The sequence below is a fragment of the Ptychodera flava genome, chromosome 4 (assembly GCF_041260155.1).
Source record: "Ptychodera flava strain L36383 chromosome 4, AS_Pfla_20210202, whole genome shotgun sequence".
Lineage (NCBI taxonomy): Eukaryota > Metazoa > Hemichordata > Enteropneusta > Ptychoderidae > Ptychodera > Ptychodera flava.
Window position 1 is genome coordinate 30,393,509 of NC_091931.1, and position 24,680 is coordinate 30,418,188.

General features: G+C 37.4%; 1 protein-coding gene across 2 annotated transcripts; it reads right to left on the reverse strand.

The window, feature by feature from the left end:
* Positions 1 to 363: 363 nt before the first annotated feature.
* Positions 364 to 24,680, reverse strand: LOC139131446 (E3 ubiquitin-protein ligase SH3RF3-like). 2 transcript variants are annotated; one of them, XM_070697489.1, is made up of 11 exons: positions 23,898 to 24,680; positions 20,142 to 20,200; positions 16,437 to 16,650; positions 12,449 to 12,544; positions 9,576 to 9,760; positions 8,397 to 8,661; positions 7,266 to 7,363; positions 5,756 to 5,923; positions 4,906 to 5,269; positions 4,268 to 4,548; positions 364 to 3,626 (listed from the first exon to the last, which is right to left on the reverse strand). In XM_070697489.1, exons 1-11 carry the CDS (start codon positions 24,255 to 24,257, stop codon positions 3,458 to 3,460), a joined length of 2,259 nt encoding a protein of 752 aa, XP_070553590.1. In that variant the 5' UTR covers positions 24,258 to 24,680; the 3' UTR covers positions 364 to 3,457. The 2 variants fall into 2 exon arrangements, with proteins under 2 accessions (XP_070553590.1, XP_070553591.1); XM_070697490.1 differs by having other exon boundaries at positions 4,448 to 4,548; positions 23,898 to 24,671.

Sequence of the window (24,680 nt, forward strand, 5' to 3'; positions counted from 1 at the left end):
TAGGTTTGACCTATGACCTAAATATGATATCCCAGGAGTTGATTTAGCACCTCGTATTGAAATAAAAAGTCTGGTGAAAAGGTAAAAAAATCTTTTGATGGTTTCATCTTTCCTCAGGCAAATCAATTTTCATCACTGGAAAAGCACAATGTCTTCTGTCTTTTACATTTTTATTTGAGGTTTGCCCACACTCTGAAGGGGTCAAAGCTTACTACGGTGACAGGTAACATCCCTTGGTTTGCCCTTTGACCCTTGACCTTGGGTGGGGTAACTCAATCAGAATCACAGCATTGTGCTGATGTATAAAAACTGCACAGAATATAAACATATACATGATGCTTATTAACACCAACCATGGAAAACTTAGGGCTTTAAAAATTGTCTTTACTGACAAAAAACTTGATACCTATTACGGTGTCTAAAAGTAACATCAACGTCCATTAATAAATGTTAAATTACGATGTATGATAGCTTGACAGTGTCTCAAGTTGCGAGAAAAGTAAAATTAAAAACATAACAAAAGTTCACATGAACAAAACATGGCGACAGAAACTGTACTCTTGTCTGTAGTTGCTAGGTTCCTGTGTTAAATACTACATACTTGTACTGACTCTATGATAATAACGAGTCAATACTGAGATGCATGTAACACTGTACTTCTTTTTTCTGGACCCCTACTTTTATAATGAACAGGTCCAACCTCCATTGAAAACAGCAGGTTACACCAAAATTTTGGGGGAGATTCATTACGTCGTGGACCTTATTTTCAAATTATTGCATTTATCCAGGGTTCTGTTCAGGTGACTCACCTGTCACAGGAGAGAACATGATCCACAATATGATATGCCGAGCTTTTTCTCTTAGCATGCACTTGTACGCTGAAACTCTGATGTACTATGATTAACAGTTACATCTTGAAATTGCAAGCATTTGTAATTCTTTCCTCACAAAAACCTCAACACGACAGGTGTTTTCTACCCTCAATAATAAATTGAGGCTTCATGTCAAAATTATTGTATATTGAGGAGCAAAAATTCTCACATGCTGATATCTGAAATTCAAAATGGCTGACAAAGTCTCGGTATAAAACTCTACGAGAAGAACTAATGTCTTTGACAACTAGGCAGTTATCATGCACATTTCTTGATAGTTTTCTAAATAACTGAATAATAGTTTCAACGTGGCTAGATGAGAGAAATTTTGAGCTTCTATTTTCTACATTTTTTAATCTTCGAGAAATGCGTTCAACATTGACTTGAAAGACAAAACTATTTAAACGAATGGATAGATAGAAAAAATTGATTTGATATTGTTTTCGTCTGTAAACAATTATGATATGGACAGAAACATGTAATATGTATTGCAGCAGAATTTTGTAAACAGCCACACTGTTACATACAGAGATAGCACTGTCTGAAAAATATATTTTTATATACACAGTGAATTTATCATGAAAAGACAAGCGACTTGTAAATGGGTTGGTTTATCAAAGGCCTGTTTCGACATTTTAAAACCGTACTGATGAATGTTTTAACGGATATTTTTTGTCTGAAATGCAATCAAGGCCAAGTTTGTAATGTTTGTTTATCTGTCTTCACAGTGGCAGTAATTCAATGTTATCAGCAATGATAGACACCACGCAACAAGTGGTATACGCGTTCGACATTAGCTCTCTCTTTCCAGATTGAATCAGTTACACTCTATCCCTATGTTCAACACAAATGGAACGCTCCAGTTGCTTGCAGTATTTGTGAGGGTCAGTCCATTTATTTTGAAAAGGGGGTGAGTGACAGTATTGATGAGACTAAAGTGACTAAATATGGAATATTAGCTGCTTTTAGAAGACTTGAAATATCACAAAAACGATGAACAAAATCTGAAGCTGATATGTACTGTTCATCCCTTTCGTACGACATTGAGTGTTGGAGTTTGTTTTTAGGAAATTGAATATTGAGAGAAGTTGGATGCTGAGTAATAGGGAAGATCCTGTATTTTTTTTGTAAAATGTCCACATAATCGATTTACCTTGCAAGAAAATTGACTCAGCAAACTGGTGGAGAGAAATACATGGAAAGCGCATTGACAAACAATGAGTAAAAATTTTGAAGACTAGACAATACAACAATACACAAATCAATGTCAAGAGAATGCACGATCCTGCTCTGATAAAATTGCAGAAATTTTGACTACAGACAATAATCTTGGAAATAAAACACCGAAAACTATATGATCTGGTCTGCTTTTTGAACATGTACTTTATCTAATATGTTTTGCTTGCCTATTGCATCCCAACTACCCAGAAGAGGTATCAGTGTAGCCTTGTGCCTCGAGCTATCGGTTTTCCTGGATATTTAGCGTTGCTATTCTGAAATCTGAATTCAGATTTGTCGAAATTATCCACTTTTAAAATCAACACCTAAATGCTTCAGCAGTGATTCTTAAAAATGTCAAATTCTGAAAGTTAAAAAGACAGGAACAGTAAAACTAGCACGCCAGTTGTTTGATTACATTCCATAATGTAGCCATGCATTGTTGTCAGGATGGAAACCTTCCAAACGTTCCGGGAAAAAGAATTGTGGGAAAATGCAATTTACACTTTTTCCAGATTAGCTTCACAAATATTTCTACAACTGAGCAGCGACCATTTCAAAATGACATAGGGGGTTGGGGGTATTAAACTCAGTGAGATCCTCAATATTTGGGGGGGGGGGGGGGGTAGGGTTATGCCCACTGCCATAATTCAGCAGCTTTGCTGAGGAAACAACTCAATGTGCATTAGCTGTTAGTGTTCAAAGTTTAATGCCCTTATAATGATGGTCTCCAATGCACTGAGTTCATTCTCTCACATTGACACTGCATGTTTGTGTGTGGAGTGGAAGTCTTGATGAAAAGCAGCCTTGCTGTCGACATTGCGATAGCTATCAAATGTTGTCACAATTCTATGTTAATTGTAACAGCAAGCAATTTGGCATGAAATGTTGTGACTTTTACTACCGACTTGAATAATACCTGATTATATTTATCCGCCATGAAATTATTTTACAAAGTTTCACCACCACTGCCTCTTTCAGCCAAAACCGCCATGTGGGAATGGGGAAAATGTCACAAAAGCGCCCTCTATGGTAATTATTAAATTTCACCTTTCTCTTCCTCTGGAACCTTTCTTCACAAAGGAAATTATGTATAAGATTCTCTTAAAACACAGTGTAGTGTAAGATATATGGCATAAATAAAATTTTCAAATTTTCAAAGTTTTCATTGGGCATGAAGACGTAGTCCTTACAATCTTGATTTAGCTCCTTGAGCAGGTTATCTGTCTATGTGGTATGCACTTTGAAAATTATCGCTTAGAAAGATTAAAAGTTGCAAAAACTTTATAGCATGATTACCGTTCTTATGCTTAGTTGTATATTTTCCTTATTACTAGTTTTATATAAAAAAAAGCTAAAGGTAGACATCAAAAGTGTTCCACAAAACTTCCCGGAAATAGTCCCGTTCGTCCTGTTCTTTGTAAGGTGCCTTGATACCAACCATCATCTCTTTTCTTGTGTACAAAAACAGTGTCGCCAACTTTCAGCTCCAGTTCTGCATCACTCTGAGGTGGGTACGGGGCTATTACTCGGAACCTGCAAACATGAAATGATAGCCATAGGTATCAAGATTTCACATCATATTTTGATTTTTCTTCCTGATTTCCCTGTTCACATAGAGTCATGTGAGACTTGTGTGCTGTAAACTCATCTATGTTCAATCGAATTCTGTTACAAAAAGACAGTACTTCATCCGTTTGATGCATGCACCATTATAATTCAAAATAGAGCCATACAATTTTTTCTTCCTTTCTTTTTCACAGTATGTATCATTTCTGAATCAGCTTTTCTGACTGCTATGTGTAAAGACTGCCAGTATTTGCCGAAGCCGAACAGACAAAAAGATGGTGATTTTAGTATGGGTTTTAGTATATCTTGGTATGAAGTTTAGGCACACACATAAATGGTCAATGATAATGGTGTTTTGCTAGTAGTAATGGTGCCCCAACCAGTGGGTGGAGTACACACCCGCTTCTGTGACAAAAGCATTGTTGTTAATGATTATTGTGAGTTTCTTGTATCAATTTTCTATTTGCCAAAGCAGCAGGGCTAGTAGGAATACATGTATGGCATGGTTAATGAGGAACGCACGGTTTTTTCTACCAAAATTCATATTGGTTAGACATGGTTATGCAGTGCTTCTACAACTACTAGGCCCGGATGACCCAGGCACCCACCTCTCTCTGGTAAATGGCATAGCCGCCGATGATGATGATGATGATGGTGGTGGTTGCATGTTTCTAGCACTACTGGCCCTACCGGCCAAAGCACCGGCTGACTCGTCTAATGATTCTGATTTCCTGTGCTGCACAATGGATGTTGGCTGCGGTGATAATTGCTCTGGGAGGGATTCTGACCTGCCATGAGTTGCATTTATGCCGTCGCTGGCACCACCCGGAGACTGCTTTGTCTTCATCAGTTTCTTCAGAAATCCACTAGATTTTTCCTTGTCTTTCTTCTGCGTTGTTCGGAAAAACAAAAACAAGAATTAGAGAGTCGTAACCTACGTCAAACACTGTCATTATTATTATCAAATGTTTTTGCACACATCATTTGCAGTTTCCTGGCAGCAAAGTGCTGGACTTGAATATACAGTCTGTATCATCAAAAGTACCATTATCATGGCATCCTGTCATGCAAAAACTGGCGACTTGGATGGTTAAAAATGAATGGTAACAGGTTGTCTGGTTACACTACAGTGTGCAACCATTGGGCAGAGTAGGAGAAACACGTTCAAACTGCTCATCATTGAATTTTCTGTGCGGCAATGTGAAGGATTTTATCATCTTTTAACGACAAGATATGACATTCTCACCTTTACAAATGAAGCAGTAGCCGATGGAGGTAGAGAGGACACCTCTGCTGCGTTTTTATTCGGAGGTGGGATATTGGCCGCAGCCACAGAATTGTGCATGTTGGATGGCGAGTGGATCGTAGCTGCTCTCGATGGAGTTGTTGACTTGAAAGAGGTTGATGGCACGATAGTCTGCAGCGAGGGCTCGCTCTTTCTCTTTGCCGGTGGCGGTGGCGCTATACGGACTGGAAACTTACCGCTGCCGCTCCCCGACCTGTGTGACCTGGGTGAGCCATGTCTGGCGTCGCCACTGCCGTGACTGCTTATTGTGACCAAACTTTCCTTATTGCCACTGCCAGCTAAGACTATTTGGCTCTGCTCTGGCCTGAAGGAAAGATGATGTTTAAAAAAGGAAACTTGTATCATCTGATTCTATATAATCTTTCATGATGTCATCGTCGCTCAGAACAAAGAGGTAGAAAATGGATGAATCTGTCTGACAGGGTGGTATAGTGTAGACTGACATAAAAGCACAGGAATCAGATCTTGGCTCACACCATGTTTTGTAAACAGATACTAGAATAGAACTGCAGAGTACCCCTACATATATAGGTATATAAAATTGGTGACAAGAAACTTGTAAAATATTAAGAACAAACAAGAGTTATGGATACAATGAGACAGATTACAAAGGCCATTTTTTCTAAAAAGGGAACAACAGCAAAAATACACCTTGCCAGAATAGAAAACAGAAAACACTCCCCATGGAAGAAAGTTTTGTGGTTATTTCTGATGTGAATGAAATGATACATTCATTAGAAATTGAAAACAACACAAAGTTATATCATCAACATATACATTCCAGACTCACTTGTAAATTTGGACATAGTTTCCTGGGAATACACCCTTGGATCCGTCATGCAGGGACACGCCTTTGAACCAGCCATCTTGACATTTGTCCACAACATTATACAGCTCACCTTTCTTCAGCTCGAGCTCATCAGCTTTTTGTGGCTTGTAGGCGTACAGAGCCCGGTGTCTGAAAAATTCATCATCAGACATGCAATATGGGAATTTTGTATGCCTCTGTCTTGTGTACGACATTTCCATACATCCAAGGGACAGAATATATACGTGTATGGGTGTGTATGTGTATATGTTGGGGAATTATATTAAGGTAGTTCGCGCCTCGAAAGTGAAAGACTTAAACTTTTGCTCAAACTTTCCTTAAGGAATCTTTCAACCATTCTCTTTCAAAATCAAGAATAAAAATGCGGAGTCATCGTGCAAATTTTGGTACTAGGGAAACAAATAACTCAAGATTTAACGAGATTTGAAATTCAAAATGACTACCATCCCTGTGTTAACTCTATGGAGAAAAATAAAATTTTCGAATATCGAAAAATTAAGCAAGTGAAAAGTTTTCTTTCTCCAAGAGCTTTAAAATGAACCCCCACAAGTGGTATATCAGTAAAGAATTGTAAAAGTTTGAGAGTCCAAATATCTGTCCCCGAGGCGTGTTCTACCTTAAACAGGAACTTCCCGTATAAAAGCTGGATTATCATAAATCTATGCAAATGTAAAAAAGCCACGCTACTGATTGGACGTGCTGTGTTTGGTCCCAGAAACCCATAATTTTGCAATGTTTCAGGCTTTCATTATCATTGAATCTCGCATATGATGTCTGTGAATATATCGCGACTAAACTTGAGTCAAAAATAAACTGAAAAAATGTTCTGTTTTTTGTCGGAGAACGCATGTTTCAAAATGTGTTCCCCGTACGACCATTTGACCCCTCTTTGCATATGTCATGAAAGTGCCCATCATGATTATTCAAATTCATCATACAGTCAAAGCAATGCTGTGAGAATTCAAAAACTCCCGCCCAGTGTATGCAAATCGCTGTGTCATCAGTAATCTCCCTATTGTACGCCCACGGTCCTGTAAGTTCCCATTCAAAAGGAGTGAGACTTTTATCGGACACAGGATCTGCTTCAAAGATGAATGATTACTAGTAACGTCGAATTCACACAAGATTTTTCTGTTCAGCTCCTGACTGGCTGACCCTGTTTTTTTTGACAGCAGGAGAAATTAATTTGGACTGTGAAATTTTGTCATGGTAGAAAATGGGGGTTTAGACCCTAGCAAATATATGCTTGACAATCCTTCGAGTATGTTTGTGTACACTCACATTTATAACGACAGATGCGATGATAACTGACATGGCAGTGATAGTATTACCAGTCAAATTTATCGGAGTAAATCAAATTTTTATACTCTGTCACTCTACACATCTAAAATTATAATTGTTAATTTCTGGTCGATCATACATAAAATTGTCTCAATTACATATTTATGGACTCCATCATGGTATAACTTACACTGATTGCAATGATTTGGCTGTTTCATCTTTTGCTGATGCCTGATCTGTTCTGTGTGGATGTACAGGAATTGGCACTAGCAGGTCTCCACTTCCCCTCTGTAAGGAGGAAAGGTATGACAGTCATTGTCAAATCACTTGCGTTGTGCATCATGTGCCCGCCCTCTATGATTCAAAGAATAAATCTTTTGTTTCAGTGATGAACAGGATAATGCATAAATAATGACAGTGCAAACATCAAGCAAAATGGGAGAAATTTATGTTAACTGAAACATTTTGTAAGAATTTAAGAGTCAACCATCCAACACACAAATACAAGAATTTTTGGACAAAGCTAAGAGTTCTGTTTACCAGTATTATTAAAACGGAGGGAAATAGAAGTCAGCAGTGATGCAAAACTGAAACCCACATCCCATGTGGATGAATTCAGGTTTCTCTACAGACTGAAACACATTGTTGATAGTGCAACGGAAATTTAACAGGTGATTTGTGGGTTTAAAGTCATTTCTTCCAATCTCACTAGTTTAACATGTACACTGCTGTAGATTTCTCAATTATGATATTCTGTATGACTAGAATGAAGATTAACAATATCTCTCTAGATTGTTGACTGTCCCTTGTGCCCATTTTGTTTGGATTGTCACGATTGGTTTTAACTGAATACTACATGCTTAGAACTTACGTCTGAAGGCTTGAGGGGTTGCACTGACACATGCTCCTAATATCGATCTCCTGCTAGGTACAGTGAAAGGGCCAAAACAGCACAAATGGCTGTCAAGAGACTTAAAAGCATCCATACATTCAAAGGTAACTTGAAATTCAAGGATTTTCTTTTTCAGCAATTTTTAAGGTCAAAAAATACCGTTTTCCAGGTATCACTTTTACAATTTATCACTTTTATATATCATTTTATGTGTTATTTTACAACATCGCAACCAATAATTTCCTGATTTTAGAATACTGTAGATGGTTTATCAATTTTCAAAGACTCAATTTCATTGTCAAGGATTTTTCAAGGACATTCTGGGAGGCCTCAACATTCAAGGACTTTCAGAAGCACATGGACCCTGGACTTACATCTCTCAGGGGACACTGGAAAACAAGATAATGTAAAACCTGTAGTTAACCCCACCTGTTGTTGGCTGCTTAGCCTGCCGTTTCCATGGCTACTATTGCTTGCTACGTTGGCAGCCCCTGGAAATGACGAGGACAGCGGCGGCTGAAGTTTTGATTCCAGCAATGTTGTTGCCCTAGTGTTACTTGTACTGATTAGGACAGGGGCACCAATGTCCACCTCGGCCGATTGTCTGGAGGAGTCTTTGGCACCGGCGTTACTCTTGGCTGACCCTTGGACCGGAAAGAGAGTAAAAGAATGCCTCTTCTGCGAAGGTTTATTCCTGGTGATAGAGGAGAGGTTTGCGGATCAGAGATTTGTAAATCACTGACAACTTTTTATCTATTTGATAGAAGAAGTCCATGCTTTCGACTAGAAATGAAGTTTCTGTTTCCATATCTAGGAGTTACATACATAGATAATACTACTGATGTCAGCTTAGAATTGACATGAACACATCAACAAATCACTTATATTTGTCATGTATTTAGTATACTTTCCACAAGCATTGAAGATCCTTCGAATACAGGGTATTGCTAGACTGGAAGATCCCTCGCTCGAGGGCGCTCTCTACAACCCCCCCCCCCCCCCCAGGGAGCATAGGGAGCGTCCTAGGGAGCGTCCTCGAGCGACGAATCTTTCAGTCTAGGGTATTGCCTGCTAACAGATCTTCAGAGACAAAAGTCTGTGTTACATGAACACTTTATCTGTCTGGGGTTGTGAAAATTGCAAATGCGTGATTTCAGAAAATCGCACAGAGTAGTTGATATGACAAACATACATTCATTTGGTGTTTTGATACAGTACTTCTGTACTTTTCTATGAGAACTATCAGTAACATGCAATATTTGAATGAACTTTGACATGTTTCGTAAATTTGCAAAAGTAGTATTACCTAGGTCAGAGGTTACATGTAGGTGATATATTTCACTGTCACATTTCTGCTGAAACATGGTGTGACAAAAATGTCACAGCAATAATCAATTGTTCAAAACCGTGAACGATTTACCAAACACTATATTTAAAGCCCATTATGAAAGTTGAAGTACCGTATATCAGAACTAAACAGTATATGTCTGTACATGCAGCACTGTATGCAGGCAAAAGATTCTACATGTACAGCTATAATAGCACAGAATACATTTCACATTGTATTTCACATTGTGGCACCAAGTGATTGACAATTTTTTCCCCTACCTATGCTGCTCTTCATGACTTGGAGTGTTTGAAGTATTTGCTGTTGTTGTTGTTGTTGCTGCTGCTGCTGTTGTTGTTGTTGTCGTTGAAGTGGCTGTGTTTGTGCTTGTCGCTGGTGGTTCATGGAACGATGCAACCGCGTTGATGCTGAGCTGACCAAGCAGATTACATGAAGCCTCATTCAGCTGTGAATGACAAACGGAGAAATACTGACCAGTTAGGGGGTCTTCTATATGAATCAAAAGCTAGGGGGTCATTCAGGCCATGACTTACATGTAACTGAGTACTCATGCTGACTACTGAGACTGTGATATGATCCTACATGTACACCTGATGTACAAATTTACAGTGTAGATGAAAGTAAAGATTGGCAAGATACTGGTAACAATGCTAGCTTCTATGGCTCAGGAAACATATGAGGCAACAGAACGACACAAAAATATCCACAGATTCATGTACTTTCTCTCTTCTGAAAAACTTTACAACTGTGCATTCCTTCTGGAATATCAGAAAATCAACAATCAATGTACAAGAGGACTTACAGTACTTTGGCAACTTTGTACCCGCCAAACTGAATATTGAAAATTGTATAGAGTTTTTATTCACTTGTGTAGTCTCAATTACATGGCGTACCATGCACAACTGGAGCATAAACTTTATAAATTTATGGTAAACAACTTCTAAAATCAAAAGTCAACATTTCTGCCAATCCAACTGTTATTAGATTAATTCTAATACCTCTATATCCTGTATTCCTTTAATTTGAAAGACAATCGATCAACCTATGAAAAGAAGCTTTCATAAAATCTGCAATTCAATGGATTTTTGCTGGTCAACCTTTGGAATTTCTTCTGAAGTCCCCATGAAGAGCTTATACCTTAATCTCGGTACATGTACAAACAAGCAGTACCCACCTATACAATAGTTCATCACTACACAAATTTAGCACAACAGCATTGTGTTATTCTTTAAAACTTTGACATGGAGGATAAAATAAAGATCTCATATTTGGGTATAAAGGTATGTTTTCTAAGACAATTGGGTACTTCAGTACAGCCAGTAACTAGTGCATGAAAAAATGTAAGGGAAGCCTTTCCTTGAATTTGTAACTAAGACATGACCTTGGAAGAGCACAAACGCACAAGTACATGTATTTTCTGTTTCGCACACAAGTTTCTACATGGCATTGTTCAGGTCTGGCATACAATGATACCACATATTTGAAACATTTTGAACAAAAAATGTTACAATGTGTGTTTTCGAGTTATGTCTCTGCAGAGTGCATATGGAATAAAGTATAACATCTTGCCACGGAGGACCTCACGCAATGGCAGTATCCTTTGATACTGAGCGTTAAACATACTTACATGTATAAGACATAGGAGTGTTTACAGTGGTGAAACATTAAGGCATGCACATAAAAGAGAAACAAAATGAAAGAAATAAATGTGGAATTGTCAAAAAAAACCAATGTCATTGTAGTTACATTTATTTGATTTTGTTGCATTTGCTGACAAAAAATATTGCTCTTTCACAATAAAGAGGATTTGACAGGGATATTTTGCCAATTTTTGGGCACTGTGATTTACAGATAAATAATAGAGCACTTGTTCAATGTAATGGAGGACAATGATACTGACTACATCAAAGAATGCACCAGTGTTCTTGAAATCATTGACGCATTCATTGTTGGTATTGATATAATACTATCTTTTCATCCAAAACATGAAAATCTGTTACCTGAGTGGATAGTGAACTCTGACCCCTACATAAGAGGTATTACACTATCAGACTACCAGTAAATTATTTTGCAGTATGCAAATGGACATCACCTCTCAGTAACTGTATAATATCATATCTTCTTTGACAGTGCGTTTTTTGACATTTCATGACAAATTCATACAAATTTATAAACCTAAGTTTCCTCATTGACTTATTTTTTCGTCTGTTTTGTTGATCATCTATTTATTAAATTTTATGATCCATTTGGTATTTGCATGCTTGACCCAGAATCTGAGAACACCACATAAATCTCATAGAAATCATGTGCCATAAATTCTAATATGATATTCTCTTGAAAGAATCCTTGCTAATTTTCTTAGGCAACATAAACTCAATTACACAGTAAAGAATACCTGCGGCATATCAGAAACTATGTAGGCTGGCCATGATTACAACCATCATATGTTTTGATTTGTTACTAATCATGAACACAATTACATCACATTAAATTTAAAGCATAACATCACAATGTTGTTCAGGATTGCAAAGCTGGTACATATAACACATGCCCGGGTCCTCTGTCATTTTATTGGTTTTTCCCTCGGTATACTATTAGAGTCTAATGGGAGATGGCAGAAGAGCTGATATTGTTTATAAACCATATACATTTGTTGTTCAACCTGTAGCATAACTAATTAACTTCACCATCACATGTGTAGCTTTGGCCCATGGCTGTATTATGTGAGTGTTAACTGCATATTACGTAGTACACTTCATGGAACATGTCGTAAATGGTGTAAATCACACAGACTGTTTTTCTGACCCTGGGGTGACACTGGTTCAATTTTGTTTCGGTATCGATACTTTTTGGATTACTGTACTCAGTGCATGCCACAGTTATGAATATTCATGTCGCCTGAGATTAGGTAGGAAGGTAGTGCTTATATGAGCCCAGCAATGCAAAAGCACTACTGGGTTCCTATGTTGGTGCCAAGCAAGAGGGAAACTTTCCCTGCCACATTGACTGTATAGTGTCTACACTCAGTTCAACACACTAAATGTTTCATAAATGAGTGGCAGAGAAGGCTCCCTAGCTATGCAAATATGTGCAGTCTGTGATAAACAAATTTATACATGCAATTTGAACTCACCTCCACATATGATAACGGAAATATTCCGATTTTATCTCCTCGCTGACCTTCAGCCCAATTTTCATCAACTCTTTTAATGATAGTGAAGATATCGCCCTGGAAATGAATAAATACAGTCAAACTTGAGTACAGTGGTAACCCGAGGGCCCAAGAGAAGTGGCCGCTATATGGAGGTGGCCTTGCTATAGAGGGTGGGTGTGGCACTACTTTCAGTGTGGGTGGTGTGTTCAGTGATGATTTAAGGAAAAGATAACAGCAATAATAAAGTATGATAATATAAATCTCTTGAAAATCATGATACATGCATTTAATTTCTGAAAGAATCATTTTGCAGCTATAAAATCAGTTTAAATAGACCCATTTCTTGCTTTCTATTCAAAGCAATTTTTTGGCAGAGGTCATTCAAGGTCAGATATGCTGACCATTACACACAGGCTTTGTTCCAAAGTGGAGCAATTACATGTGGCCGCTGACTACATAAGAGAGGCGGCTGTTCTGTAAAAGGGCCTGTAACATGTAAAATGCCATGGAACCGCTGCAAAGTGACCACTATAAAGAGCTGACCACTCTGTAAGGGTGACACTAAGACAGGTTTGACTACATGCACAGTCTACAGCGCACTTTCATCCATAGTAATGACCACAGTCAAAATGTACCATTTCCAAAAAGTAATTCTAGACTGTTGATCTGGAATTTACATCATGGAACACGTTAAAATCCCCTTATCCACTCATAACAAGTCCACTCAAAAATCATAAAATTTATTGAAATAAGTGAAATTCATGAAAACTTCATGGAATATTCTCACGTTTCTGAAATCAACTCAAATTTTTCATAATTCAAGCATAATATACTGATAACATTGATGCAACTCACGTTTGCATCAACACTGATGCAATTGCATTAGCTCTGATTCTTTGTTCTCAGACTCAACTCAAAATCTTTGTTAGACGCCAGATGGGTCCCCATCTCTCGTATCAATATAAATATAAAACACAGATTTCCTTCTTTTATAATTTTTACCAGTAGGCCTAGCTTTCAGTCATTGTTAGCATAATTACTGTTAAAAACACAAAAACCCTTGGAAAGTTGTGACATAAGAGTTGTTATTTTTGCATTTTCAACCCAACATTCCTAAAATTCATTGTAACTGGCAAGACAAAGTATTTACACTGTGTGGCCGCACTGACAAATATAGTGCATATTCATATCAATGGGTGGTGGTATTCAGTTAAATAGGTCAAACACTTATCACAGTTATCTTTCAAATTATAATTATCTTATGTAAACTGAAACTGAATCACCAATCTCCTACACATCCTGTACATTGAAGATTTTCCGCACAGTGAGCTGGTATCAAATGTGTGAGGGGTGTATCATTTAAAAATTCAGATATTTTCTAATCGGAATCAAGAGCCATGAAATCAACAATTTGCAATCTTTGAAAAATTTATTTTGGAAGGGGAGAGGAGTAAGTATAAACTACCACAGTTAACCCTCTCATCCCCAGTTCCTTGTATATGGTTCAATCCATCCTATTGAGAACAATTGGACTGTTTCAATGCTTGATGATGGCAGGGATAAGATACAGCTGTAGAAGATGCCACTGATTTTTCAAGTTTCTTGCACCGTGTATATATCTACGTTCAGTAAACAAGTGCATGCACTTGTTTTATCAGATGTTGTCATGTTGGTGGTGGCTGCGGTCAAACTATTGAAAAGAGAATGACGGCACATCCACACTGTAGTAGGTGTACACAGTAGTGTTGTCCCTGCCAGTCTCTGACAGTACAATGGGAAAAACTTGACACAGTCACTGGTTGACAGTTACACTTCAGAAATATCTTGAATGTGTGACCACTGAGGGCAAATGCTTGGCTATTTATTGTCCCAGATAAACAGCCTTGATGGAGGTGAATGTGTCAGAAACAAAGTCAGTTAACCGCTGCATAGATAACAGTGTGATCCCACACAGTTTCAAAAATACAGACATGGTGCCGCCAAGTGGGTAAAACAATGATTATTAACCTTTAAACTCTCAGTGATAACACTATCATATTCATATATGAATGATTTGCAAAATCTACGTAAAGTAGGTATGGTAGTGGGACCATTCTCAGTTGTCAACAGACAGTACAGTAGCAGAGTCTCTCTTCGATAAATACACTGAACACCTTATCGAACTGTCAAGCAAAGCATACACTTGCTGGGCACTGAGCCAGGTAATAAGTGCACATCCGGGTCAATAAGTGGTCCCAATGGAAAGAAAATATCAGAGATAAAAGCCCGTTGTTATTCCTGACTGAAGGGCAAATTGAAATTTGAATAAATGGAATGAAAACATATGCACTTCTTTCCTCACTCTTCAGGGAATAACAACGGCTACACATAACCTTTGAAAACATTTTCATCATTCTGGTTTTACAAAACAAGCATATGTTCTTCGCCCTCCTACAGAATGTGGCAATGTATTTATCCATGCAAACACTAATTAGTGCAATATTGTTTTTGATGATAAACAAATTCTTGTCTGGACTAAATTTCAGTTGTCATCATTTGCTTGGATATTATGCAAATACAGATTGTATTGAAAAAATTGAACAGTAGAGATTTTTACGTTAGGCTTGGAGTAAACCTGGAAACTGTATTTCACATTTCACAAACATTACAAAAATAGTTAAGGGTGATTGAGCCACTAAATTTTTTACCAATAATATTTTCGTTATTTTTCGCTGGCAGTAAGACTTATATGTGAGGATGAGAATACAACAAAAAGATTGATATGTCACCAGATTAATTTGGCAGCTAGAAGGATTTGAAATACACCCACTTTATCCAGTTTGAATGACAGAAATTATGAATCTCCCGTAAGCGTTGCCCAACCCGATATATTTAGTTTCAGTTCCTTTCTTGAAATGCTGCACTTGTTTTATTTACATGTGAACTACATTGAATAATAAATGAAAGTTTTATCTATTTTTCCGCTGAAAATGTGCATAAGAATTTAAATTATCACTTCTCAGGCCTTCAAAAACAACAGTTAAAGCTGTTGCAAACTTGAAAGTAATGACCACGCCTTATCCATTTGTTTTCACATAAATTATTGTTCAGATATTGCACATTATAGGCATCAAATAAAAATATGGGGTCACCAGCCTATTCACAATGCTACATCGCTTAACATCACCCCCTCCCCATATGTGAAATGGAAAAAATCACAATTTGATGAGAAATATGTCCTTTTCAAATTATTTTGTTGGGATTTTTAAATACTTTGTAAATATATCAACATTCAAACATTTAAAACTTACAACTCGAAGATAATATAATGATCATTCAATCATCACTAACAACGTCCGCTTTCATGCTAAAAGCTCTGACAATAAGTTGTATGAAGATATGTTTCCATCAAAACCACGGTGTAAGTTTTACAGTGAGCACGGTCCCGTACAGTGGACGCGCGCGTCGTAGAGTGCACGTTCTATTGTGTGCAGCTATGATGACGTAGCAAGTGACTCGATCATCCTTAAGAATATATTGGATCTTATACAAATACAAATTGCATTGAAAAAATTGAACAGTAGGGATTTTTTACGTAAGGCTTGGAGTAAACCTGGAAACTGTATTTCACATTTCACAAACATTACAAAAATACTTGAGAATATATCTGATAATCAGAATTTATGGCTTATTGGGCTTTAAATTTGTTGCATGATTGGATAAATGCATATATAGGTGTTTCCTTCACCTTTCATATTAAGGGGCAGGGTCTTTATCAGCTTTATCTCTCAGTAAATTGACTAACTGTAAATAACTTTCAGAGGAGAACAAAGGATTAAAATTAGATGAACAGTTAAGACCAACAACCATTCATGCCAAAACCAGGGATTGAGGGCTGCTGCTCTTCAAGCCTCTCTCTGGCACAACATTGACAGTACACTGTTTTTTTTAGGTGAACTACTACTGAACTGTGGAAGAGCAAACTGACCTTGGAAAACGTCAGACAGTCTTTTCCATCTTGATCCCTGAGGTCAAAGTCATACAAGGCTTTGCACTGGGGCGGCTCTGTGGGTATTGCAATCAGCACATGGATGTAATTGGATGGCAGAAAGCCAACCTGTCCGTTCACTTCCCCCTGGTACCAGTTCTCATCGATCTTCTTAAGTAAAAGTATTAAGTCGTCTCTTTTGAATGTCAAATCCCTGGAAATGAACAACGTGACAGAATTAGAACTCATGATGGAAAGGAAATCTCTTTATAAAGTGTATTTACAATATTACAACATCTGTTGCCTTTGATATATGATAAAAAACATATCACATATCTTTCCTGCTGTAGGCTGCCATTGTACAGTCACAGAACCACTTTTTGCTACACATATAAACCAGAACAGGGTATTATATTAACAACATTCATAAATTTTACGATGCAATTCTCAGTATTTTTGTCTGCAATTATAAAGTTTAAATTAATATCAAGGGTCCTTGACATGGGGCTATGATGGATGGACCTATAATCTCTTTTTGATACTTGTCATTCACATTGTGCACTGTAAGTAATATATAATAAAATATTCAATTAATGATCCGTTTTATGAGACACATTGAACATTAATGCACTAATCAATTATCTCTTTAAACTTTAAGGGTGCAGGGGAATACAGTGGATATAAATAAAATGTAAAGGGCACACAAACTCAGCATCTGAGGGGCAGGTAGTAATAATACACTGACCCACTATGGTTACAGGTACAAACATACTATATGTATATACTGTATGCTCATTTGGCTGGGGATGAAACACAAGCATAGACTCTAGGATCTATGGTTGTAGTGAAATAGAAGAGGTAGTATAAAGCTGTTTACATCAGATGGTAATACTGATCATTGACACACACGATTTACTCAGAGTCATTTGAAGCCAGTATTTCCATAACTCACTGTATCTCTAAAGACACTACTCTTTCACTGGTACAAACTGTTTACATTAACTCTATACAAAACATCAAAGCATCAAAACAGAATTTAGTACCCTGTTATGACACCATTGACGACTGGTTGTCACAGCCAAGGTCTCAGTAACACCTGTTTTTGATCCATATTTCCATTGTCAAGTAGTAAGTTATCAAACAGAGTGTGGTCTACAACCTCTCCATAGTTTTGGCAAATGGTGTCCCAATCTTACGATAACTTTTGGGGTACAGTTCTCTGAAACTACAGAAAGATTCTAGACTTACCCAAGCGAGGAATGCAGTAAGTTTCTAACAAATTTTAGCAAGATTTTATCAGTTTTATGTCTAGATTATGAGAAGAATGAAAATATGCTTCCAAACATCAATAGTTCTTGGTAATGTGGATAATTGTAAACATTAGGTGGCTTAATAGACATGTTTGGCCAGCAGAAATAACCCTGTTTTTTGCCCCCTCTTTTTTCTTCTTTTTTTTTTACAAACTATACTTTTGGAGGTAAAATATATTGTTCACAGAGCAGTCTTTCACATCGTGCTTGCAGCATTTAATGTAGTTTAATCTTCTCATTAGTGAGTACACAAAAACTAAACAAGGAATGGTTAAACCTGCCTGCAGACACTGACTGATAACTAGTCATCCACCTGCCGGAAGCACACAAACCCTTTACAGGATATTGTGTACCTTCAGAAGTCTGACTACATTATTAGTAACAGGACTTAGGGTTTTATGTTTCATGAATATTAATTTAGTGACCTGAGCAACTCGATTCAAGTATTGTCATCTTTAATTTGCAATAACCACAGTGCAAAATGCCATCAATGTGCTTGTGGTTTTTAGGTACTCGAAGCAAATCTACAAACAACATCCATCGAGAGTTCGAGTGGTAATATTGTAACATGATACTGTCTTAGTTTCACTTAAGCAATAAGATGGAAACCTACGAAAGACATGAAAACCAATACTTGCATTTTGTTGCTTGTAGTTGAATGGAAGAAAAGGTAAAAAGCTGAGAGTATTGAATGAGTTAAATGCTTTTGACATATAGCAATCAGAGTTCTCCACGAGGGGATTTTAGTGATGGGCTACCTCTGTGTTTTTGGAGAAATCTATTCATGTGTTAATAAATGTATAAAAGAATACCTTTTTACAACACAAGAATATGCAAATTCTGCATTATTATGTAAATTGACCTTCAGTCTGTTTTTTCAAAGCTGTGGAGAACACAGACAATTGAAAATTACAAAAGTATCATCCGTCATGTGATTTGGATTGTGTTTATGAATAGTAAATCAAAACAGACATTTTATTACCAGCTTGTGACCTTATATCCTTTTCAATTTCCCTCTTTTTCAAACTACTGCACAATATGCAGTACTGGAATTGTATTGTCAAGAATGTATGCTGGATTTTCAAACATACACTGACATAGTCACTATAATGAGGTGTTTGTACTGTTGTGTTACTAAGTATATAATACTAAATACTTGCACAATATCAAGGATTTTCTCATCCCTGCATTTTCACTGATATCACCAGTACATTCCATTTTCAACCTTTCAAAAACTAGGTAATACTGTTCAAATTGTTGGCTGAAATTGTACTCACAGATCATGTGACAGCTGCATTAAATGAATTTTATGATATAATATTGTCACTGCGGTTATTGAGATGAAATTTTACAAAATTTACCTTGTTTTGCTTTGTTTACAATTAGAGTTATTGTGCAATAGTGGATTTTTTCAGTTTCAATTTTGCACACTGAACATTCTGCATGACTCACAATTCATGAATTCATACGTTTGCATATTGTCTTATGATATGAGATGCTATGGGATATAATATGACACATGATACTGCACACAAAATGATCTTCCAACCCAATGATTACTGTAAATCTGATTCTGTCGACCACAGACATTCCACTCAAGTCTGCTTAACATCCACTGTCTCATTCATAATAAAGCTGCTAAAATTTTACATAAAATTTCATTTTTCATATCTAAAGAATAAAACAATCGATGATCATGGCCTCTTGGCAAATGATAAAAAAAAATTTGCTTATCATTGCTCCTTTTTGATGGCTGAAAGAAGATATAAAACACTAATACTGTCTCATCTTTTAAGATTCAAGGCCACAGACTTCATCATTTGCAGAGCATTCGATATGCTGGTATGGTATAACATGCAGACTGCAGTATACCATCTTGAATAGAAATAGGTTGCTAATTGAGAAAACAGTTTGGATTAAATCTAGAATACAGATCAAACTCCCTTTTTCAAAGGGCTCATGGTTAATTCTCTAAAACAATGAAAGTGACTTGATATTGACTGGCAGAAACTTAATCAGTGGCAAACATCTAGAATAACCCTGTTCATCTCCATTGCCAATGTTACAGTATCCAGCTTTGTGGTGAAAGGCAATGGGATGTACCTTATCTGGAGAAGAAAGCATAAAATATTGCCAGTAAGTACTGTGAAGCTGTAGCCAGAACTTCAAAGTACAGAGAACCTAAAATATCAGTGCGACTGCATTATATTGGGAGGTCATTCAAACTGAAAAAGTTCAGCTTATATGCATTCTGGTCATTGAATTTAAATTTTAATTGCAATTTAATTTAACTCAGAGCTGTGGTTCTCTAAACTTCAACGACGCAACAGTTAAATTATCTCCTGTTTTTGAAAAAAACAATTTTAAACAGAAATGTTTGATTGATGTATCTTACCCAGGTTCCTTGCCATCGAAATTAAACAATGCTTTGGCACACGGTTTACCAGTTCCTTCCTGTCAAAAACAACATATGAAAAAGATGTTAAACTGCTGACCATTCCAAAAGGTAAAAATTATATGTATGGAATAGATTTCAAACATGATTTTTCAAAAACATGCTCTTCTATTACACAAGTGAGAAATAATAAAAATTAATAAAAGTTCCACAGTGTATAGGTGTTTTTAGGAATAGTGACAATCCCCTTTAAAAAATCAAATTTTTCTGCAGACATGACTGTCTTTGTTTGTAATCTTTACTACAAAATTATAATATTTGGTGATTTGCTCATTTGGTGAATGTGGCATTTGTTCCATTCGTATCAAACATTAAGAACATATGCTTGATATATGCTGCTTAATTTAAAAAAAATAATGTTCCAGTTTTGTCAGTGAAAGCATAGACCCTCAAAGAACAAGTCATCGTTGATGACACAGTCCCCACTTGTTAATTGGTACTTTGATTACAAGTCCTCAGAGAGGATAGAATCCTCTTCATTAATTAGGTCTGTGATGTCCTTGTACTAAGTTTGAATAAAATCGGTGAATAAAATCGGTTGAAAAGTGCCCAAGTTTTGGCTAAGGACATTAAAGAATTGTAACAAAATGGCTGCAATGCAGCCATATTGGATCATATCATGAAACAAATTGACAAGCATATGTATGACATAAGTCAATCTCCTTGTACCAACTTTGAATACATTTGCTTGATACATGTCTGAGTTATGGTTCCAGACATGAAAAAAACATAACAAAATGGCCACACAGCAGCCATATTGGATCATATCACAAAACAAATCAATGTGCGTATGTATGACATAGGTCAATGTCCTTGTACCAATTTTGAATAAAATCGGTAGAGATATGCCTAAGTTATGGCTCTGTACATGAAAAAATCGTAACAAAATGGCCGCCTGGCGGCCATATTGGATCGTACTACAAAACAAATTTATATGCTTGTCTATGACATTGGTTAATGTCCTTGTACCAACTTTGAATAAAATCGGTTGAGATATGCCTGAGTTATGGCTCTGTACATGAAAAAATCGTAATAAAATGGCCGCCTGGCGGCCATATTGGATCGTACTACAAAACAAATTGACATGCATATGTATGACATAGGTCAATGTCCTTGTACCAAATTTGAATAAAATCGGTTGAGATATGCCTGAGTTATGGCTCTGTACATGAAAAAATCATAATAAAATGGCCGCCTGGTGGCCATATTGGATCATATCACAAAACAAATCAATGTGCATATGTATGTCATATGAAGTAATCTATGTACCAAGTTTGAATGAAATCGCTCCAGGCATCTCTGACATATCTGCGTGAACGGACGCACGCACGCAGGGACGCACGCACGCGCACACGGACGGACGCACGGACATGACCAAACCTATAAGTCCCCCGGACGGTGTCCGTGGGGACTAAAAAGTTTCCCTAAGGGTCTATGGTGAAGGTCGTCAGGAAACTCAAGATTCTTTTCATGATGAGTTGTTTTATGCAAGGTTTATAGACAATGTATCCTTTGAAATATCACTGCATGCTTGCAGCAGCGCCATAATGCCATCATGTGCCTCCAAAATAAATGTGTATGCTTTCAGATACTTTGAAGCACGCAATCTTAGATCATGGAGAAAAACTGGGGTCAGGATGCCCACTTTTGTGTCTGAAAACCAAACTTCGTGAAGTTTGGAAGATTATTTACAAACCAAAATAGCCTCTACTTTCCCAAAAAAACTCTTAGCAAATAATGAGTTATTGACTATTCTGAAAGAAAAAACTGACAGAATCAAATGAATCTCTCATGTACTGTAACACTGTCACTCCTTGCAAGTTGAGGGTGTACATATATATCTATACAAAATATTCAATAACTTCTTTGATGAGTAATTACACACAAGCCTATCTATCATCAGGACTGTGTCTAAACTTGAAATCTGCTACTTTTCTATCCTCTTTCCTGTATCACAGTTCCTTGTGGCTTGTTTGCGCACCCAAGGTCATATTTTAAGATTTAGTGAGATAGCTGGAATGAGTGGCAATGTTTGGGAGACCTATGTTTTCACTTTTGACTGGAAACAAAAACAAAGAGGGGGGAGGGGCTGCATTATACATCTATTCATAAGTGACCCCACCCCTTTTTCCCTAGAAATAATGTTAGTAACTGCCACTTTCACTTCTCTTAACAGAAGTGAAACAGGTCATCTTGTTTCTTTGGCTATAGTTTTGTAACTGTATAATTTAATGATGATGTAAAATCCTTTGATACTATGATTATGTTGGGTAAAATGACTCTGTGTTTTTGATAAAATCTATCACATATCCATTGGAAGTCTTTCAAAATCCGTCTTACAGGCACCTGATATGCACAGGGCATCAAAGATGACAAACTGAAGGTCGTCTCAGAGTTCTACATATTATGCATTGAATAAAATGACATTCTTAAATTTTATTTGCTCTTTTTTGAGAAGTGAAGTTTTTCTCATGAGAATGCAATGATAAAAACTGGGAAAAAAAAAGAATTTTCTCTATGTGGGAATTTTGCATTGTCCATTACATCAGTCAATTTTGGTGCAAATCAGGTCACATGTTCAGATGGAAACAAAAACATCAGATTTTACAGAATAGACTACATGTAATCTTACACTCTGCATCCTGCTAGTTATGGAGATGATTCTAGGAAGTCCTCCATCTATGACTTGAAATTCATATCAGTGATAACACAAAAACATATACTCTCAGTAAATGAATAACTGACACTGAAATAGACACTGACATGGATCAAACTCTGCCTGAGACGTGGAGATGAGAAATATCTGGGATTAGTGGTCGCTATGGTCAAAGGGGATCTGCTCTGCTGAGTGATGAAGCCTCTTCCATATACTCTCTTGTAACCATGATTACCACAGCTTATGACAAAAGCCATGAAACCAATCACAAAGTCTTTCCTTACCGGGACTGTGGCACATATCTGCAATTACTGTACAAAGCCGTATGGATGAAGAGTAAATGTGTTTGCAACCTGAATGGTTTGGGGTCAGGTCACATTGATACTTGTTTACTGGTTTCACATAAGGAACTTATACATGAAAGATAATTGATGGCTGCACTTACATGTGTGACAGCTACATGCATAAACAAGAATATGTGTTAGTGAGATCATAGACAGTAGTCTACTGTCATATGCCCCATCATAGACTGCAGTCTATGGTGGGACATAGCAGTAAGTCCGAACAAGATTAGCGCCTTGTTTAGAAGTACTGTCAACTGTCCATAACAAATTGACATGGACGGATGGGATCCGGATGAATGCTACGTTGCTAGCACTAGCAGAAACATCTCACATTTATAAATATTCAACCATCACAGTTTTGTACTTTTAAACATGGACATGTAAGTGATACAGGCATTGCACACTGAAATGTCCCTGACCCAGAAATGAAATAGCCACTTCAAGCTGTACCAAGGACGCAGTGTATGTAAATATTGTTATACATGGACAATCGCACTTTCAATTTTTAAACCTCCATCCATTGTAAACATACTTCCTGGTTTGCGCCCTGGGTCACCTTGTGTTCACCACACCCTTGTTCATTTCGTACTTTCTAATACGATCACAACCGAGGCATGAAAATTAAAAACTCATTAATGCTTTGAAACGCGTGGGTGACATTCCATAGGCGGGTTGGCGCGTGAAAATACACCATACCTGTTTAATGTGATGAACTCTGCCCTGCGAAGACTTGGCTGGCGCAACGCTACTGCCACTGGCGTTGGACGCAGAAGCCTCATGTTTACTCGAATGTTTACTTTTGGCCGTTGATTTACCGGCCGGTTGCTTTATCCCACCCAAAAGTCTAACTAAAAGAATATTCGTCGGCAGTTCGTCAACTGAGCAATGAACGAGCACACGACATTCTGGGCACCGAAGTTCTCCCCGAGAATTGCGAATTTCTTCGAGACACCGCTTGCAGAATGTGTGCTGGCACGGTAACACTTTGCTGGTCTCGTCCAATCGGTCTAGACACACGGAGCATTCCAAGAGGTCGTTCAAACTCTGCTCATCCATTCCCCTCTAATGGACACACCAACCTACCACCGAGTACCACTTTGAGCTTCAGCATACAGGGGAAGACAACCGTCCGAATATGATCCATGCAGAGCAATGAAAATTGCGATCTGCATTTTTATGGCGGCGTTCACATACTCGGCTGCTGCCGCCTCAGCCGTACAGTTACACCGTGACGATGAATCACTATGCCGTCAAATAATTCTCCGGCCTACCGAAGATCAGTTCACCTGATACCGTCTCTCAGACCGGTAATACACAGGAAGACGAATCCACTTCACGATGAGGTATCTGTCGGGCGCCGATTTTATCAGTGATATTTCTCAAGATATCAGAAATGTCCACAAAGTCATCTTTGTAATGTGTGTATTGAGCTGAAAGACAACATCGCCATTTTACTAAGGAACCGGAAGTGCCACACAA

Coding starts and splice junctions, on each gene's coding strand:
- LOC139131446 (XM_070697489.1), bottom strand. CDS start 24,257: ATGGATGAGCAGAGTTTGAACGACCTCTTGGAATGCTCCGTGTGTCTA. Junction 16,651..20,141: donor TTCGATGGCAAGGAACCTGG/GTAAGATACATC, acceptor GTTCATTTCCAG/GGATTTGACATTCAAAAGAG. Junction 8,662..9,575: donor AGTCATGAAGAGCAGCATAG/GTAGGGGAAAAA, acceptor CTCTATCACCAG/GAATAAACCTTCGCAGAAGA.